Genomic DNA, 21,310 nt, shown 5'->3' with positions numbered 1-21,310 from the left:
TGTAACTTATCACTTATCTATAGATATCTCCACCTCACCTTTGAGGGCTCGTCTCGAAGGGCTGCCATACGGCCTTTTTGCGGGCGTCGCAACACTGATGTGTTGAAGTGGTCTGTATGACTGTCCATCATAGAGGAAGCCGATACAGGATATCTAAAATCAGGGGTGCTGCCCAGATGGGCGCGGCTAAAACAAAAATAAAATAGTTTTGAGCGCAAACACGCTTCTTGATTTTTTTTTTTTTTTTACAAAATCTATTGTTTATCCTCTTACCCATGATGCAGTGAAGAAGTGCTTCTCAACCTTGCCTGCTCATTTTCAGTCCTCATAGTTTCTATTTCAATTAGAAGTTGCTCCTAAAAAACGAAGGATCGAAAAAAAGACATTTCACACAAAATCTTGTAAAAACATGCTACCTATATGGTTGATCTAATCTTACACACATCACAAACAAGAACACCAATATTACATTTTATAGTTTTGTGAAGTGTTTAATACAAATTTCACATACCTTCTCATGATGTGCTTCTTCAATGAGTTTCTTTGTGTTCTCCAGATCACGAATGAGAGCATTCTGACAAAGTACAAACAGAATTCAGACAGTGCAACCAAATCCCTCCAAGATGCAAGATGCTTCAAATGAATAGAGCACTCAACTCCTAAGTTTTTTTTTCTAGTTGACAAACAGTAGCATAACAAAAACAAATAATTCAATATGCTGTTTTGTGTTAAATTAGTTTTGTTTCAATTTAAATGTAAACTGGAGGAAGGAAAACTGCAGCGATTCAAGATTACAAAATCAGAGAACTGTTTTTTTTAGTATTTATTTATTTTTACCTTATCTTCTAAAGCAGACATTCTCTCCTTCAGATGAAGCTGCAATCTTTCATTTGACTCAGAAAGCAATTTGTCCACCGTCTCCGATAATCGTTTATTGTGTTCTTCATTCATCTTCTCCCTCTGTCGAGCCTTAAAACAAAACACACATGATCTTTGATACTGACCCACTTTCCCAATAGTGTCTCCCTGCATTAAAGAGACATTCAAATGAATAATTAGGGCCATTCAAGTGAATAAAAAAAGTAAACCCTTTAGATTCCTTTTTAAAAGAGGGTCACAATTAAAGTAAAACTATTTACACAATTGTTAATCTGGGACAAAGTCTTCAATGTTTAATTGTTAGTTAATTGTTAGTTAACAGATTGTGAATGCCATTAAATCCAAGTGCAATATATCATACTCTCTGTAGTTCTTGGTTCTTCTCCTCCAGATGTGCTTCCATCTGCCGTAAGCGCTCCTCAATGTTTCCATGTCTCTCTTCAGCCTGCCAATGAAACAAACTGTTATATAAAAAAAGTGATGTCTAAGAAACAGAACACATGAAACACAATGCTCAGCAGCAAGCACACTGCAATAGAAGCATGGAACAGTCCTGTATGCGCAGTGCAAAGCTTAACTCGGCTTACCAAAACACCACAAAATAAAAAGATTTAATGTTTAGTAGGTGTTTGAAATTAAAGGTTAGTACAGATGAAACAGAGGTCTAGGAATGTACATGCCTCTTCACTTATTTTTACATTAACTCAGCCAACTACTTTTAAACCAAAACATGAAAAGCTCTTTTTTTTTTCGACCGAAACATAATTTTACAAAAACAAAACATAAATATTAAATATCTGCCAAAGACAGACATTTCCTGAACCTCTGCATACACTTAAAATACTTTCCTAGTCATGGTTACACCACAAAAAAAAACAAAAAGAAAAAACAGCAACAAGCAGCAGGCAAGCAAGGTACTGTATCTGGACATTGTCTACCTTCCTACGTATTGAGGCAAGTTCCAGTAACTTAGCTTCCTTAAGGACGGAGTCACCAGACACAGCAGAGTCAGGCTACAGAAGCCAGAATGGATGTGTATAAAAGCACAAACAAGAAATAAAGAGTGCAGAAAAAGTAGCTTTAGTAAAAACTGCAACTGGGCACCAGAAGGAAAGAAGAAATTATATACTATGCAAGTGTTAACTGTTTGCTGGTGGGTGAAATCCCCCCTTTACAACTAAAGTTATATTACTCACTGACCGTTAATTAGGAGAAACATGCAAGTTATGTTATTGGGTTATGTTACATACAACCCAAACCATTCCATACAGTTCACTCACCTGCTATTTAACTCTAAAATCATTGCAACACTTATCATGTGAAATACAGAAAAAAAAAAACGGGAAAGAAACTACTGAAATGAATCATCTCATTTACAAAGGTGCCAGGGGGAGGAGGGGCGATCACATGGTCCACCATCTTAATCCTTATTAGGCAAGCATACAGATTAATAAAAGACAGAAGACAGACCTTGGTAAGTGCTGCCACTCTCTGTGCTAGCTCTGCTTCCACCTCTGGAAGGGTCTCTGCTTTCCTTAGTGTTTGCTGTAACTTCTGTTCAGCCAGTTCCAACCTCTCCTGTATTTGCCGGTTCTTCTCTTCACTCTGGGAAACAAATGTAAGGATTTAACACCCACTGTTTCCTGGGTTCCAAATGTTTAAGAACAAGGTATTGTTTAGATTTACAGATTGCCTCACAATGTAGTTAGTATTCACTGTGAAGCAGGATTTGGTTACACATCATGATTGGTGTACATTTTGAAACAAACATTGCATTGTGCAGTTTAAAATCATAACAGTTCGCAGTTATAACAGTCATACATTAACTGAAGCCATGTGTCATGAGTTTCAAAACTGATGCCAAAACACAGGCTTTTCCTGCTTTAAATGGAAACTGCAGTACAAGTCTATTCTATACCACTACAGGTAAGACAAGCATTTGCATTTCTTTCACAACATTTCAAATTCAAACCCTGTTTTTTTTGTTTTGTTTTTTAAAGCCATTTCATTTTTAAGCTGTCGGTAGTGCAGCAAGGCAAACTGCGGCAGTAATTCAGATTAAGAAACAAACTGCAGTCAAAGTGTAGGAAAGCATCTAGTGCTGCATCCACTTCAGAGCAAGACCAAATCAAAAGATATGAATCTGAGCGAGAACTCATTTTATATTAGGCCTCAAGTCAGCAGTCATGTGGAAATGATTACTTATTGCCCTGGCCTAGTCGAAAGTCCAGGGCCTAAATTGTTATATATATATATATATATATATATATATATATATATATATATATATATATATATATATAAAATTACACACATACCTCAGCACCAAAATAATAAGAAAAAAAAGAAAAAAACACAGCAAATGTTATTTACCTGTCTAAACATTGATTCTTTGTTTGCAATTTCATTTTCAAGTTTATCATTGAATTCATGTACAGATGTGGATTCACGTTGTGCAGCGAGGTAGCGTTTTTCAAGGGTTGTTATTCTCTCTTCCATATCCTCCTTTTGGGCCATGGCCTAGTTATTCAGAAAGGAGGGGAGAAAAAAAAAAAAAAAAAAAACACTAAGTTATATATAATTCTTTCTCTAGAAAAATAATATATCAAGAGGGACCTATGAAAAAAACCTGAAGGATAAAATAAATCAATTAACAAGAATTATGTTTAGCCAAACAGAGGGGGGTAGGGGGTTGGGGAATAAAAACACAGGTAATGAGAGCATGTACAACAGTGAGAAAACATTGAAGGGGCAGATGTTCTTTTTGTCCTTTAAGAAAGATTTGGAATATAAATAATGTGTTTCCTACCTCCCGAATGTCTCTCTGATACTTAGTGTTCATTTCCTCAGACTTGATAAGATCTTTGCGTGCCGTATCGAGATCTTCTTCCAGTTCAGTTACTCGGCTTGAAAGTGCAGCTAATCGCTCCTTCATCTGACCCAGATCCTTGGTCTGTCTGTCGATGATCTCCTGAAGCTCCATTACTTTTGCTAGATCTTCTTCATGATTAAGAGACCCATCTGATGACCTCTATGACAAAACAACAAACACATTTTATTTTTATTTTTTTGTATAAAGAGAGAATTTCTAATATTTATCCTGTAATTGCAATACTGCCGTTTCTCTCCCTGCTCCTCCGCTTCTTTTAAAATGCTGAAATTGCACCACTAGAGGGTGCCCCATCAAAAAATTGTACAATGTGTAATCCAGTGTTCCTTTATTCATTAAGTTTATACATGGGATCATGTTTAAGACTAATGTATACGACACAATAATCTACATGTGACCACCAATAAGAATTAGGGATTTTGCTTTATTGGTGGCTGACTAACCTCAGTGAGCAAAAAGGGTTCACACCTGGATGAATAACTAATCCAAATGGTTGTCATCTAATTTGACATCTAAAAAACAGTTATCCAGCCAAAATGCCTTTACCAAGACTCTTAACCAACATGTCTGTGTCACACTGTACTACGAAGCTGTGGTCCGCTGACTTTACGGCTTGCTACACAGAGGATGCTTACCAGAATTTCACTGGTACACCAAGGTATACTACACAGTGAAACAGACCTAGGAATAGCACATATGACTTTTACCTTTCCATTTGTGCTCGGTGCGTTTTCCGAGTCGTGGTTCATTTCCACTGTGCCATTGTTAATCAATGCTTTCTTTTGGCTATTCTGCTCTCTCAAAATAGCCAGCTGTAATTTGCAAAGTTAGAATTTGGATTAATACACTGATGCTTTCTATAAAGTTAATATCAGTCTTCTGTTAAACTCAAGCAGAAAAAAAGGATAGTATTGGGAATAGTGTGCACTCTAAAAATAATTCATGTTGATTCCTGTAGCTTGCAACCACGACCACAGCTATGCCTGTGATGCTGCTGTGTACACTAGCTATAATTAAATGCAGCCATTAGATAAAGTTTCATCTGGCATAGATTTATGAAGGAAATAACAGATTCACCAATCTAAACCTTGGAAGGGTACTTGGAAGACTACCATTAATACAATGCAAACCATTGGTATTGTTTGTGTTCAAAGTAATCAAGGATCCTATCCCATCTCATGGTTTTAATTACATTTCCTCCAGAGTTGCTCCTTTAAGCAGTTTCACATATCTCGACCATGTAACATTACTGTGGTGGTGGGACAAGGGAATTTTTAACACAAGAATTTGTCCTCAGTATTAAGTTAGTAATCCATCTAATGAACAAGGGCCTGGTTATGTTAAACATCCATAATGCCAATTTCACATCTCAGTAAAAGAACCGTCACACCAATTTTCACACAATTTTCACAGTACTCATGCCAGCACTCAGGGGAATGAGCTACATGAAGCACAAACTAAAATATGAAAATTAAGGATTTTAAGACACCCAGATTTAGAAAAAGAAAGAATGCTAGAATTTAGAAGTTAATCTGGTTTCCCTGTAGTTTTACCGGGTATTTATTAGTATAACATTCAAAGCATGCAACTGTGTTTTAAAGCACATTCAATACTCACCTCTTTATGAGAACAGGTTAGCTGTTCTTCCAATGCACTGCATCGTTCCAATGCAACTCGTAACCGTTCCCTTACCTGGTCAGAAAATTATTGTAAACATCAAGCATAGCATTCAGTATTAAAAAAAAAATATATATATATATATATATATATATATATATATATAGCACGTAGATCTAAATTCTGTTTAATATATAAAAGGTGCTGCTTTAAGAAATTAAAATAGTTCATATAATATAAATCAATCTCAGAATTACCTTTTCATCTAAAGCTTTGTGGTGCTCGAATAAAGACTTCAGTGCTTTGAGGACTTCCACTTCACTGGACACCCCTGCTGGAGATTGTGCTTGTCTCTTCACTACTGTCATTCTGAGAGAGCGCTCGTGCCTCGAGACAAGGCATTCCAAGTGCTCTAAAAGCAGCTGAAAAAAATCAACACACACAAAGAAGCCTTCAAGTAGGATGAGCAGCAGGCAACGGCAGTAGCCTTCAGTACATGAGAAGAGTCTTCTTTGAGATTTAAGTAAAGGTTATGTGGTACACAAGCTGAAAATAAAATGCAGAGTTTAGGCAGCAGTAATTAAGGTTTTATCACGTATCCCTGTTTAAGTGTATTGGTCTGCACAGCTTGTCTTTACAGCGTATTGAATCTCTTGCAGTTCAAATTCTTCCTGGTGTTTTTTTTTTTTTTTTTTTAAATGTACAGTAGAATGGCAGACACCTGCAAGTTAAATCAGTAAATCCTTCTTCAGGAGATAGACCCATGCCAGCACCAACAGCTACATGGATGAATCCACCAATGAACAATGTACTAACCCGTGTGTTATTTCGTTCAGCCTTTAATTCAGAAATTTCTTCTTCTCGTTCTAGAAGGTGCTCTCTGCATATATTAAGTTCTTTAGTAAGTGCAGCAAACTCCTGAAAAAGAAAAAATAATACGCAATTGATATTTCAATAAGTTTCAAAAGGTTAGGCAGTGGTTATATGTAGGTTTCCACACTACAGGCCAAACAAATACACACAGCCTGTAGATGTAGTGCTACTATAATTGGTAAAACTTAGCCCAAATGAATTAGGAAACTGTACTTTTTTTGTACACAACTGCAAATGCATGTGGCTTGAAGTTATTGCCTTTAAATCTTTAGATACCAATTAGTGGTTAACGGCTGTATTTACTTTGGTAGTCCTAAAAATATATAATCTCCATAAAGATCAACAAACTATTCAGAAAAAAAAGGAATTCTCTACATAACAAAAACGCATCTAAGATTAGTAGATGCAACTGTTTATTTTATTGTAACCACTGTAAGACATTCACTTCACAGTTTGGATGAGCAATGCATTCAGTATGACGTAAAATTATAAGGAAGCCCTGGAAATGAGTAAACGCTCAAAAACTAAATCGGAGTAAATCTAAACAAACGTCTTGGTCTAGTAGACAAATGTTTCAACACTTGAAATTGTTTCTATAACAAACCGGGCTATTTTACACAGAGTATACAGGACTACTGGCAGGTTTATCCTACTGTTACATATAGTAGTACTGTACATTTGCCCATGTGCATATTTTAATAAATTAAATTCATGGTAACCGACAGTACTAACTGTATAACCGATTTGTCCATCAAAAAAGAGCAAGATGCATATATATTCGGAGGAGGGAAATTACTTTAATCCATTCTTTACTCTATTGTGGGAGAGAGCAATGGTGTGGCATTATTTGGAGGGCACAGAAAAAAAAGTGTGTGAGAGTAAGAACTACAGTACTAACTTAGGAGAAAGACATAACAGTAAATCAACAGTTGTTAGCTGGTAGGTGAGGACTGAAAATGTCATTATGGTCCACCCTCATTTGTTCTGCAGTATAAAGATATTTTCTACAGCGGTAAAATGAACCTTGATCAAGAAAGAGATTTGCAATTCATTGCAGAAACCACTTGCCTATTTTAAGTAACCAACAAAGCTGCATTAAATAATATTGTAATTGACCTAATCAACTCACACCCACAGAGTCAATCTACTCCAATTATATCCAGAGCCACCCCAGAATGAAAGACTACTGCGGCTGGAGCAGGGGATTCAAGCAGGAGAATTGGGACAGCATCATGAATAACCTAGTAGAGCAGGTACTGTATAAACACTGAATGCACAGTAAATCCAAACACTGAACACACAAAACTGCATCAAGTAACATTTAACAACTTCCTCGGGTGGAGGAAAATCCTGAATTTCAGAAGGTTATTCCATGAAGTTTAAGAAGAGCGATTGGAGAGTGAGTTTATGGAGCATGTCTGACCCTTGCAATGAGCCAGCAGACAATACTGAAGTATTCATGGTATGCAGCCGACAAAATCTGCTCACTTTTAAGATTGTAGCAAAGGGTATTGTGGCTTTTAGTGTCGGTCTGCCAAGAAACCCAAAGGGAATGAACAAATGTGTCAAGCTTTCAAAGCAACAGGCCCATTCCACATTATGTGAGTTACAACACCCTCCTGCATTGTAATGTAGGCTCAAGACTGGATGGAATACATATTTTTAAAGGTTATATAGCCAAAAGCTTCCTAAAGGAACATTTTCTAGAGGTTATCTTCCATATAATACAGAGATCTGTACAAGCTGTACCTGCAGGTCTCTAATTCGGATTAAATGCTAGTTTTAATATAGTAAAATGTCCATATGAAAGTACCTGTGTCCCCCCCTTTAACCTAAACAAACCTAAAATAAAATGTTTAGGGCAAAACTACAAAAAGGTAGGTCTCAGGACTTGATAGATACACAGGTTCACAGAAATTACTGTTATGAACACTGACCTTTAAATTCATAAACAGGAATGTATAAATTAACTCTTGGTACAGGTAAGCATAATAAAACAATAATATACCAGCAGTGAGGGCACAAGTGAAAGCACTCCTCTGTCAGTGCAGACTCTCTCTGACAGATTAAATTTACAACCGTGTGACAGATGATACTATACTTAATGCTTTAGTTCCTTGCTGCCGGGGATTCGTTACATAAAGAAAAGGAGTAGGTCATGCAAGGGGAGGTGTTGAGGATCAATTTCATATACACACCCAAGGATCAGGGTCCCAACCCACACATTTTGATAAGGGGTTACAAATGTGTTTGAGAAGCAATTTGTTCCCTCTGATGAGGAGTCAGGTTTATTCAATACAATATAGCAGCCCTTTATAAAATATTCATGGACAAGCTTATAAGAGAGGTAGTTTTGTGTTGACTCCACGATACACAGCTGTTGTCCAAGTTAGCCAGTTCTAAATTACACATCAGCTGTATATCAGATAGCTCAACATCACAGTGCAAGAGTTGAAATGTTTAACAGAAATAATTTTGGGGTCATCAAATAAGGAAGTATTTGTTAAGCTGGCCTAAACACCAGTCTTATGGGGTACAAGATACAGCAGTTTAATTTCCTTTCTCTTTGCCCGTTTGTTTAACTTCAGCCTAGTTGTGATCATATGATGATGGCAAGGCACTTTTTTTTTGCGATTGATTGCTTTTAATGGTTTTCCAAATAATACAAAAAGTTAAAAAAATAAATAAATAAATAAAAAGGTTTGAACAAACAAGAAAAGGGGTCAGGGGTTCAAGATGAGGCTGTTCCTCTCATCACTCCTCACTCAATGGAAGCAGACTACAAAACTAAAAACCTCTAGGTACAACTTTTTTTTTTTTTTTTTTTTTTTTTTTTTTTTAAACTGTTGCTGCTGTAGGATCAAGTAAAACCCACACAGATACTTAAAACAAAATCGGTGGCTTCCACAGGGACAAGCGGTTACCTGTTATTTGAAGGACTCAAAATTGAAGTAGCAGATCCTGTTTGAAACCATTATTTAAAACCAGATGTTCATCTAAAGAGCAAGCCAAACATAAGGCAGATAAATTGCTACATTTACCAATTAACCTGTTCGCCTTCTGCAAAGTAAAACCTAAAATGGGAGACATAAAACCATAAACCTGCTTAAAAGAGCATTACACACCTGACAAAAAAAAACATTTAAAAAGCCCCAACCCTTATGCATTTAATATAGTAATACTGTATTAAAGGGTTTGTCCAGGTTGAGCTACACACACACACACACAGTACCCCCACCCCATTTCCATTGCCAGAACAGAACTTGAGTTTGAAACATTCCACAGGTCCTCAGATGGGCCGGCTGTTTATTACAATGTCTTTATTGTCGGCTAATGAAGCCCACATGGATATATGCAAGCGGCAGTTTTCTTTGAACCTAGGATTACATAAATATCTAACAAAACCTGACAAACTAGACTTTCAGGAGCAGAGGGCAATTAATATTGGAGTCATACTGCACTTAAGTGGCTGTGAATTGAAATGGGAGCAACACAGGAGTGGAGTAATTCACATCCATAAAGCCCTTCTAATGCTCTGCCTCTATTTTAGAAAAATCACTGTTTTAAGCGCAACAAAAGTACGAAAATACTGTAAAAATACTCAGAGTACAGTAAAGAACAAACAGTGACAAGACAGCCCTGCCAAGTTAACTCCCCACATTACTAATGAAGAGAATGATACCTTGTTACTCAAGAGGCTTTATGTTTAAGGAGGGCAGCAGAAGTACTTACATTTTTTTTTTTAAAAAGAATAAAGACACTATGTACTGTAGTGGGAAGGTAAAAGCCTGAAAACACACTTTCCTTTAATATTGGTTGTTTTTGTATCGTAACATAGTGGTGAATTACTAAAAAGTTGTGGCCAAGACAAGAATCCATTTGCTACTCTTCTAGTAGCACACTGTGCAATTGTGACCTTAAGCACATTTTACACCAAGGGTCTTCACAGATTCTCACCACCACAAATCCATCCGAGCCGTTCTGAAATCTGTCAGGTTTATGGAGTCTCTATTTTCGGCCTACGCTTAGTTACAAACAAGATCTATGATCAAAGTGGCAATCACTAATACAAGTATGTTGCTGAAAGTTATTTCTGGGTTAAAATGTGGTTTAATAATAGAAACAGATAAAGTGCATTTCGGTACATTTGTGTATACGTCCAAGACAAGCAGTACTGAAAGCTCCCAGTGAAAAGCAATTAAAACCTACAGTATACTGTGGTACAGTACATGTTCATATTAATCCCTGATGCACTCCCTCAGAAATCTATGTACAAGAAATGACCACAGCTTGTGCACATAAATCACATAAAATATACCGTTTCTTGCATTCTTTTTAAGTGCACAGTAGTTGTGATTATTATTAAACCAATACAATATTCTGGAATAGAACCAATCTAAACATTGCTGGAATCTCACATATTTTGGAGGGTACAGTAGATACTACAGTATAGTGCGTTTCAAACTTGAGTATTTAAATAGCAAATTAAAACATGCTTCTTTATCCAGACACAGTTCAGAAAGGCTGCATAGTGTTTAGCAGAACAGCAACCTCTCCCAGACATCAAATTAAACTTCTGGGACATTATTAAACACTTCCATCATTATCATTGGCTGGGTAGAGCATACAATATCAGTGTGGCACTGAGACTTCCTCTTCGCCTCCCTCTCATATATACATGGAAATAGAAAAGTAGAAAACATCACCTCCAAGAAAGACAGTCAAAGCATGCACTGTTTCCCCATCAAAAAAAATGCATATACGTGGAAGTAACACTACAAAACAAAGAATTCACTCAATTTACACCCGGTATGTGTTCAGACTTGTCACGGTGACTCCAGCAGTGTCTCAATCAAAGCTTTTGATCTAAAAAAAAACAAAAACAATAAAAATAACAAACACAATACACCTGCACAGTTACCAAACCCAGCGTTATTAACCAAATGCCTTATTAGTTCCTTTAACATGGTGGTACTGTAGTCCTAATTCCTGGGCCTTGAAACAGTCCTTGGATGGATTTGAAGTCTGGGAAAACACATTGTTACACCATGGGGGGGGGGGGGGGGGGGGGGGGAATTTAACTAACAACAACCTTACTGTCTCCATTTTCCCCAGTCTGGACTGTCTTTATGCAAGGAATACAGTACTGTACACTCAAGGACCAACAACAAGCCATTCAAAAATCAGATTACACAGCAGAAACAGGGACATTGCATTACTGGGACTGCTCAGCATTACAAACAGTTCAACAAAAGGTTTCAGTTCCTTAATAAACCTACTAACTAATATTTAAAAATAAATGAACACGTAAACTATCTACAGTAGTTAGGGTATTTATACTTTTTTTGGTTTTTTTTTTTTTTTTTTAAACAGTAGTATTATAGAATGCATTACATGAGGACTATACCTATATTCTAAAACAAGCAAAAATAAATAATATATGTTATTTCTTTGCATAAAGAGCCAACTGTTCTACAAATCTGTGACCTGAAAAACAAAACATTCTAGTCTGCTGGAGTGGTTCCCAATGCAGCTGTCAATTGCAGTTTCTGCTGGTGAATGATGAAATGCAATATTTACATAGCACTGGCAGACACAGTTAAATAAATATCTGGCCACAGCACCAAAGGTACTGTAAAGCTTCACCTCTATAAAAGTATTTCTCTCTGTGGAGTCTGACTTTCAGTAGTTTTGATGTATTGTGTAAAGAGTATGTTCTTTTTACAAAAAACAAAGTCTCATACAAGAATGCAAAACTGCCCAATTTAATGCGTGCACTATTAACATTTCTCAACCATTACACTTGAAAATGCTCAAGAATAAATCCTCAGGTAAAACATAGTACAAGTAAGAAGTCTTTTCAGAGCTTTTCAAAGCTTGACTTCCTGAGCAAACTCATTTTACTTCTGTTCACGCAGACACTTAAATGACTAATAGGATTTACAGCGAGCCAGCTAAAAGTACAATTTGTACTATTGCCACTAAAACCATGATAAAGGAAACAACCATCTGTCCTGTTAATAGGCTATAATGATATGTCCTTTACTTCAATTGGAATTACTGTAACTAACAGATGCAATTGGACTAACTGATGCAGACTAATTCAGTGACATGCATATGCCACAAAAATCCTTAAAATCATTAGAAATGCTTTTAACAGCCTAAATCAGGAAAATCTGTGTGTGTGTGTGTGCGCGTGTGTGTATGTATGTGTGTGTCACCATTTGTTCCAAAATTATATATTTCTTATTTACTTTAAATCTGAAGAAATCTATGTGGTAGCCTTTTGCAATACAAAAAAAAAAAATATTTAAAAGCTAATTGTCCAAGATTACTGTAATATCTATTCACTGCTTGTGCCACAAGATTGAGATGTCCCTGAAATGAAGCAGATGCAACCCCCTCCTCTGTAGACAACCCTACAATCAAAGATAATGTGCCTTCATTGAACTGTCCACTTTGCCCATTAAAAAAAAACTAAAAATATTCCTAATTAGTACTATATTCCTCACAAATTAAGGCCCTGTCCACACTACATAACCGATCTCGAGAACCGTACTCAAAAATGTTTTATCATAATCACAAGGTACATTTTATCAATGTGTCTTGCTTTTGACATCTGATCACGTCACTCCATGATCCACTATTTTACAACAAGCCTCAGAAATTGTATACGGTACAGCAGTACTGATAGTCGTTCAACTCCTTCAGGCGCCTGTTCCGAGTACTGTATTTGTAATGTCCACGCGCCAAAACATATCAGAAAGGGTTTTGGGATCTAATTTCGAACCGGACTCGAGACTATCCCCTGTGGTGGTCTCGAGTACGGTATTAAACGCTGTGTAGTGTATTTAGCACTTTTAAGCCGGTTTAAAGGAATAGTGTGGACAGGGCCTAAGATTTAAATCAGACACAAGCATTCCCTGCCCCATGTACTGTATCTGCAACATCAATATATATATTTTTTTTTATTTATTATATATATATATATTATATATATATATATATGCAAATCCTGCTGTTACAGCTCATGTCACAAGATCGATTAGCATGTTCCCTCCTCTAGTTTAAAAGAAAAAAAAAAACACACACACACACACGAAGTGTGCAGTGACTTCCCACAGGCACAAAGCTTGCTCTGTACTGCCCAACATTTTAAAGCTATAAATCTCTGGACTGGAGGAAGTGTGTTTCCTTTTAATTCGCCAGCCAGAGGACCCACATTTTCCACTAGCTTACTATACATTAGGATCTCTTTAGATCCAAGCAAAGCTTAGAACTCAAACATATTTTCACATCAAGTCAACCTTTACAAGGGAATATAGACCAGCTCTGCTATACAGGACATTCTAGGAGATCCCAGACACAAAGGTCAATTACTTGCAGATTCAGCAAATGATATCAGGACTACTGAAGAATTCCACAGTCATCATGATCTATTTTTACAAGGAATGCTCTGGGCATGGTTTTCCTCTGTGCTTTTTATATTGTCTTTTCGAAAACAGGGATTTGTTTTTAAATAAATACAGAACCTGATTCAGCTGTTGTATACACAAGCTTTGCCATTACTACAATTTCATACAGTAAATGACACCTTTCCCATTATATGTTTAGAACTGCCACGTTAGTAATGCAGTAGAATATTCATCTGGGTTAAATAATACCTCTCTGCAATACAGCACCACCATCCCTCATGCATTCCTACTATAATTTAAGTATGCACTAATAAAAGTACTTTCGAATGGACAGATCGCTTTGAAGAGAAATGAACAAAACGGCAGTATTCCCCAAGGTGCATGATAAACGTATCTATTTAAAAACCTTTTATCTAACAAGAGAAAGGAAAGAAGAGATGGAGGGAAGCGTAGCACCACTGTTTTCCAATGCTTCAGCTGTATAGCAAAGATATTTTTTCCTGCGTAGGTTCAATCTATGAAGAAAGACTTCTATTGCTGTTTGGATTTGAATTGCAGTTAGATTTGCTGCGTTTTGATTTTCAAATTTTCATTTTCTATTCTAGCCAACTCACAGCATATAACCATTAAAGAAATGAAAAAATATTGCATATTCTACCACCAGTGAATAACTATAAAACATTAAGCTGCCCACCCACCTCCTGAACTAAAGAATGTATCACATGGACCCACCTTTTGAATATTTTCTGTACTGTTGAATTGTATACAATTATAGCAAGTACTGTAAAAACTGGAACAGAAAGGTTTTGTGGGACATTATGATTTTATTACAAAGCTGCAAACAGACAGGTTTACAGTAAAGCAGGTCAGATGCCTATCCAACCACCCCCACCCTTAATTATCCAGACCTGCAAACACTGAGATAGGTTTACAATAAGACAACATACATTTTATATGCATTAATACAAAAGATCTGCCACCCCAGTGAACACATGCTCAAGGTGGAGGAGCCAGTTTCCAGTATGGCCTTTTAACAGATACTCGTGCACCAAGAAAATCAGGACACCTTACCAACAACATGCATTAGCTTTGAGGCACACTCCAATGAAGCAAAGGCAATAAAGGTCCCCATGTGCACTGACCACATCCACAAGGTACCTTTAATTACAACACTTCTGGAGTGTTTGTTTAAACAACAAAGGGGACAGGCTACTGTATTTGCATATGTCTCCAAGTGACCTTTAATGACCCCTGCAATACATTTGAAAGGTGGCTCCAAAGAGGCCAGCTTCTTTCCTCCCCAAAGCATCCACTGGCTATACTCAAGGCTCATTAAAACTTGTGTAGGATTCAAGTCAGGCTATATTAGGAGGACTACATTATTTTTGTCCAAAGAAAACACCAGCCCTATCCAAGCCACAAATATCCTCAAGAAGGCATTCTTGTAGTGTGAATGTGTTTCTTCCACTTATATTTGTATGGTTTCCACAGGGCCACTAAATATATAATTTACTGTAAATGGTTTAAGTTGCTGAATTTGACAGAGTGCAATAACCCACCCCACCCCCAAACTGGACATGCAAACTCAAAAAAAAGAAATGTTAAAAGGATTGTTTTGCATATTAAAAGAAATCCTGTCCATTTATGTCCCTATGCACAAAAGACTTTAAAAATGTAATCTTCATTATAAAGCCACAAAGTTCTCTCCTTGACAACTCACAAATAAAACAGGTTCGTTACCATAAATACAGTAAAATCCTTGTGCTGAAACTGACGTCAGTATTCAAAGCTCTGCGTTGAACAAAGCCAGTGCACCTTCTTGAAAACACAAATGTTTATTTGGCAAGGTTCTAGTCTGGCACTGTTTAAAATAATATCTTTAGGTTAATAAACTATCAATTTCTTATTGTATTAGACTTCAGCATTATAGTTTAAATTGATCTGTTACCTGTGGAAGTGCAGTGTTGAGCTGTCTCTGTAGTGAATCCCTCTCATAGCTGACCTCATGCAGCTTTCCCTGGGTCAGGCCTAGGGTATCCTGGGTCTCCCTCAGCGTGTCTAGGAGCCGGTCCCGCTCCTCCAACATTGACACCATCAGCGACTCAAAATGACCATCAGAGTCCGACTGGAGGGGAGAGCCCGACCCCCCGCCCCCACCTCCGCCTGATGGAATCTCAGCCTCACTGATCGTTGGCATCACCTCGCACATCATCTACACCATTAGAAAAATGGGGTCACACAGTAAACAGTGGGACAAATCAAACAGAGCATACATTTTACAATCAGATGACCACCAAGTGCCAGGATCCCCCACAGATTAGCATTCAGGGGACTGATAATAACATTTCCAGAGTGCTAATACACAGGTACTATCAAGGGTACTCTGTCCAGCCCCAGACTGCATCAAATTAAAGACATCAAGTAGCCCAGACTTCAATATGCAACCATTTGCTCACGTTTTCCAATATGGTCTTTAGTCTCATTTACTGTACTTGAAATATACTCTTCCATTTCATGTAAAAAGTGCAACAGGGTTATTAAGTCCTAAAAAAAAAAAAAAACCTGGTCGGAGGCAGTTTTATGTTTCAACCAGAAAAGGCTGGTTTCAGCAAACCTGATTGGCACTAGTCAGACTTCCTAATGTTAATTTGGGCAAAACAGACCAAGATTACAGCCAATCTGGGTCTGTGAAAAAAAAAAAAAAAAAATCAGTCATAGAATGTGTGAAATGTTATAGTCTTGCCACTGTACTGCAGTACAGTACAGGTGCATGGAGAAAGATGTGTAGGTTTTCTATTTCCCACTATTTTTCTTTTGTAATTATCACCAATTATCTGATAATTCTGTGCATGGAGGATGAGAAACTAGCTTGGATATCTTGAGTCGACATTTCCTCAGTGCTTAAAACCACAATGATTTTTACAGCTGTCATGTCAGGTAGAATTGTGTTCTGCTCCCTGTACAGTGAAGTGGTCCACATTGGGCAATTTGTCTCCAAATAAACTAGCATGGTTAGCCTCCAGGCTCTGTTCTCCAGGTCAAGGGATAAACACTATAGTGTCAAAATGTGCCCATAATAATGAACTGTTGGTTGTGCCACAGAGAAGCCTTACTACAGCAGCCTAATTTAACATGGTAACCTCAATGACAGCTAATTTGTCACATTTCATTAAACAATGGCATCTCCAAGTGTTTTAGTAACCAGATCACAAGGCAATCTTGTTACACTGTTGTCATTCGTTTTTGTAATTTCAGAGGGATTGTCCAACTATTATGATTTTAGGGTGGTGGATAGTGCATGTATTATCCTTGCAGTCGCGATGTATAGGATATATGGACTGTAATCATTATATGCAGGATACAACTGGTAGAAAATCGCCGGTGCCGAAATCAGTATTTGCATCATGTACCGTGCACTAGCAAGGCATAAATCCGGCTGTATTGATTCGTTCCATTTGCATGCCTGGGGCCCAGTAGGTAGCTACACAATGCAGTTTTCCAATGCCCAAGCCGTGTCTGTTCTTCAGAAAGATTTGCACAACACGTTAACTTTGCAGTCTTTTTAATTTGCAATGGGTTTAATAAATAAATAAATAAATAAATACATACAATAAAAAAAAAATGTGCCCCTATAAAACTGGCACTGCTTACATATATAAATTTATGACGTGCGCCTGCTCTTATGCGTAATAATGTCAATACAAAGTTAACAAAATAATATCAGTTAATTAATCAATCAAAATGATTTATCAAATAACAGCTTTCACTTCTGAAACATTCTGGTCACATTTCAACCCATCACCAGATTGCAGTTTGGTCTGGATGTAATGAAACCGCTCTAGTGATCACAGTAATAATAAATATATAATATTATATATATATATATATATATATATATATATATATATATATATATATATATATATTATATATGCAGTTCACAGCAATTGTTTATTTACCTTGCCAAAAGGGCTGAAATGCCTTTGTCAGTTCCACTTTCTCCCCTCCTGATTTGTCTTGTTTTAATCCCCGTGGTTTTATTTTAGCAGCTTCAAAAATAACGGAAAACAGCCTTTAACTTAAACTGTCGTCAGGTGTCCTCCACGCAATCGAAGAATAAATCCATTAAAATCAGAAACAGAAAAATAAAAATGAACCAAAAATTCAAAGGCCCACGACAATGGGTCTGTTATCCGTCCCGTTCTGGTGAATCTTACTTTATCCAAAAAAAAAAAAAAAAAAAAAAAATCCAACGTTTGTGTTAGCTTAATAAAGGTATATAATATATACATCACAATCAATCATAACAACATTTAAATAAACACCAACGGTGTAATAATGGACGCATATGGATAACAGATGTAAAATATATGTAATCATATACAGGGAATCCTGGGATTTTATCTTCGGCTTTAGTTTGAACCCAAAAATATAAAGTCCTAAATGCTTTATAATCCAGTTTGTAGTGCCTGGGAATCACCAGGAACGCAAAAAAGAAAACATCACATTGTTATTTCCTCTTCTTTGCCTCTGTTTTGTTGAGGAGCTCCTGGTTTAGCCGCGTCACCAGCCCAAAAAGAACAGCAGACTCAGTCTAATCCAACTAAGAGAACCCCGGTGGCGGGGGGCTGGGGGTAGCGGTGGGGGGCGTTAAACTCCCTTTTAAAACCCAATTTATCCTCAATTGGGAGTAATTGAGCCCCAACTCCTCAGTTCCCGGGACACTTAGGGGCAATATATATTCAGTACCCGCGTTGGTATATGAGATTTATATCCCAGCAAATCCCGGTTTCAATCTACCAATCTAGCAGTCTCTCCAGTCTACCTCTCTCCCTCTCTCCCTCTCTGTGTTGTTATCTCCCGTTTCCTGCTTTCCGATAAATCACTGTGTGACGCTCCCAACAGGCACCGCGCTAGGAAGCGGCTGCTGGAAACTGCAGCGCCCCCTCTCGTTACCACAGCCGAGATGAAATTCCAGGTTGCGCAACAAAAGCTCAGGTGAGCGTCTAATTTAAATCTTCCAACCCAAAAAGTGTATTTGTGAGGTAGAAATTTGTACTTATTTAGGCAGGAAGATTGGAAATAAAAGGAGAGTAGTTAGTAGTTAAAGGTGGCAAATAGTCCCTAGACCTGCCCTTTAAATAAAATTGGGACGTATGTAAGTTTTGTCTAATGAACTCGACTAGAAAGACCATAACAACCATTGGAGAGGTACTTCCCAGGTCAAGATATGGGGAAAGGAATGGCAATGTTTAGAAGAAAGTTACATTAGATCCGCTCAGTTTACCCAGAATGTGAAAATCCCTGGTGTAGTCTTGTGCTTTTGTCTGTGAGGCTGACAATAAAAGTGTTACTACTAATAATAATAATAATTAAATCATGTGTAACATGCACCACAAATACTGTGGCTGTCAATTCTCCTAATTCTTTTAGTTACAACAAAACCACAAGTCATACCAGAGTGTAAGCTGTATTTGTGGTTTAATAATGGTTAAAGATTTTTGTAAGACGAACAGTTATTATGGGCAACAAATGGGGTAACAACCTATAATTTCTCTTTGTCCTGGAATTACTTTTTACTCACCCATAACAAACCACACAGTCCTACTGCTTTGAATCTAGAAAGGAACACACTAATGTTACAATTCTTGATAAGACTTTATAATCTTCACGGTAACATTCAGCGCTTAACCCTAAGATTACAGGAGTGGGCTAAGATAACAGAAGCCACACTAGTATCAGGCCAACAAGCCTTTCACTGTCAGACTCTTGGAATACTTTCAGCTGTTCTAAGAACTACTCAGTTATAGCCTTGGGTTCATTTTAAACCAAGTATTTATAATCTACTGACAGTAATGGGACAATGTCAATGGGCTATTTGATCATGCCTGCTATTTTCTTGGTGATTGTCAGCTACTGTTCCTTTAAGGGCTCTCTTGCAAAGGAGATTTGAATCTCAATGGGTTATTTCCTGGTTAAATAGATACAGAAACAAACACAGTATTACTGTTTGTTTGTGCCCAATTGGATCGCCTCTTATTTCAATGCTGTTTCACCAATGGTTAATATTGGATTATTGGGGTCGCCTCAGAGTGCAGTTACTAGGGAAAATGGGGCATGCATTATTTAGAAAATGTCAAATATTATTCCAGAGTGCCTGTTTAGTAGTATACAATACCACCAGTCCCTGTACTCCGATGGAATACAAAGGAAGCAAACAGCCCCAGGGAAGTGCTCTCTCTCAGATATCCACTCAGCTTGACTTATTACCCTGCCAGGACAGCAGTGTGCCCCCATGCCCTTTCTGCTTCTTTGCTCTCTCTCTCCTCTTTAAAAATAGATGAGGAAGCTTCCTTTCCAAATATACACCATCTGCTGCAGGGAAAGGAATGCAGTGTTTACATACAACTCAGAGAACAAGCTGAAAATACAAAGAAATTATTTATTAAAGTGTTTTATTTTTAATGTTTTATTGCAGGCGTATGTTATTTTATATTTTAAGATGATACCATTTCTTCTTCTTCTTCTTCTTCTTCTTCTTCTTCTTCTTCTTCTTCTTCTTCTGAATAATAATAATTTCTTGTTTGCATATCAAAGTTTTTTTGTTTTTTTTTAGATAAATGAACAAGGAATGCACATTTAAAAGTCCAGTTTGTCTATTAGAATGAAGGCTTTGGTTGTAGATAAAGCAACAACTTCCATTATCTTAGGAATCTGAAAAAGTGTGTCTTCATCTAGACAATGTTGGGAAGCTATAAAAAAGGCCAACAAGATGCTCAGATATATTGTGAAAGGTGTTGAATTTAAATCAAGGGAAGTAATGGTAAAACTTTACAGTGCATTAGTAAGACCTCATCTAGAATATTGTGTACAATTCTGGTCACCTTGCTACAAAAAGGATATTGCTGCTCTAGAAAGAGTGCAAAGAAGAGCGACCAGAATTATTCCGGGTTTAAAAGGCATGTCATATGCAGACAGGCTTAAAGAATTGAATCTATTCAGTCTTGAACAACGAAGACTACACGGCGATCTGATTCAAGCATTCAGAATTCTAAAAGGTATTGACAATGTCGACCTAAGGGACTTTTTCGACCTGAAAAAAGAAACAAGGACCAGAATTGTGAGGCTCTGGAACCAACTCCCCAGTAATGTTGTTGAAGCTGGGACCCTTCAAGAAGCTGCTTGATGAGATTCTGGGATCAATAAGCTACTAACAACCAAACGAGCAAGATGGGCCGAATGGCCTCCTCTCGTTTGTAAACTCTTATGTTCTTATATGTACTATTATCAGTTTCTATTGGTAGAAGTCGGATAAGGGCGGGGTTGTCCCCTGTAAAGTGACACTTCACTGACAATATGCCATGCATGCGATAGCAGCTACACTGTATTCTGTGAATTTGCACTTGCAGACAGGCTCACTTTATGAAGTCAGTGTGAACTAGCTGTACACAGCACTGTCCGGATTCTCCAGATTCAGCTTAGGCTGTTGCAACTCTGCTCCTTTCAGCTCCTTTCACTCATGACTTCTCTGCTTACTCACATTTGGAATACTTTTGTTTACTGGCAACAGTATAGAACATATCCTGTCTTTAGAAAAACAATGGTTTAACCATTGTTAGCCTAGTCACATAATCTG

The 21,310-nt window shown here is 37.3% G+C and overlaps 1 protein-coding gene across 19 annotated transcripts in view; it reads right to left on the bottom strand.

The window, feature by feature from the left end:
* The window catches only part of LOC117434889 (liprin-alpha-1-like), a 37,388-nt gene extending 18,763 nt beyond the window's left edge, over positions 1-18,625 (bottom strand). For 13 of the 19 annotated variants that reach the window (XR_009309187.1, XR_009309188.1, XM_059003019.1 and 10 more), the window contains exons 1-14: positions 17,634-18,624; positions 15,623-15,886; positions 6,203-6,304; positions 5,644-5,808; positions 5,387-5,461; positions 4,477-4,581; positions 3,689-3,910; positions 3,253-3,399; positions 2,350-2,484; positions 1,241-1,324; positions 838-969; positions 512-574; positions 274-356; positions 39-186 (exon numbers count right to left, since the gene is read on the bottom strand). Coding sequence is in view for 17 of the 19 variants with exons in the window: in XM_059003019.1 (XP_058859002.1) it covers positions 39-186; positions 274-356; positions 512-574; positions 838-969; positions 1,241-1,324; positions 2,350-2,484; positions 3,253-3,399; positions 3,689-3,910; positions 4,477-4,581; positions 5,387-5,461; positions 5,644-5,808; positions 6,203-6,304; positions 15,623-15,886 (1,725 nt within the window). In the remaining 2 variants the exon portion in view is untranslated. Of the gene's footprint in view, positions 1-38; positions 187-273; positions 357-511; positions 575-837; positions 970-1,240; positions 1,325-1,817; positions 1,893-2,349; positions 2,485-3,252; positions 3,400-3,688; positions 3,911-4,476; positions 4,582-5,386; positions 5,462-5,643; positions 5,809-6,202; positions 6,305-15,622; positions 15,887-17,633 lie in introns of all 19 variants that reach the window. The other 6 variants (XM_059003025.1, XM_059003029.1, XM_034057592.3 and 3 more) reach the window with 3 other exon arrangements.
* Between the last annotated feature and the right edge of the window lie 2,685 nt (positions 18,626-21,310).

This window comes from Acipenser ruthenus, chromosome 28, assembly GCF_902713425.1.
Source record: "Acipenser ruthenus chromosome 28, fAciRut3.2 maternal haplotype, whole genome shotgun sequence".
NCBI lineage: Eukaryota > Metazoa > Chordata > Actinopteri > Acipenseriformes > Acipenseridae > Acipenser > Acipenser ruthenus.
The sequence above is the reverse complement of the archived record's forward strand: the minus strand, read 5'-3'. Positions and strand labels throughout refer to the sequence as shown.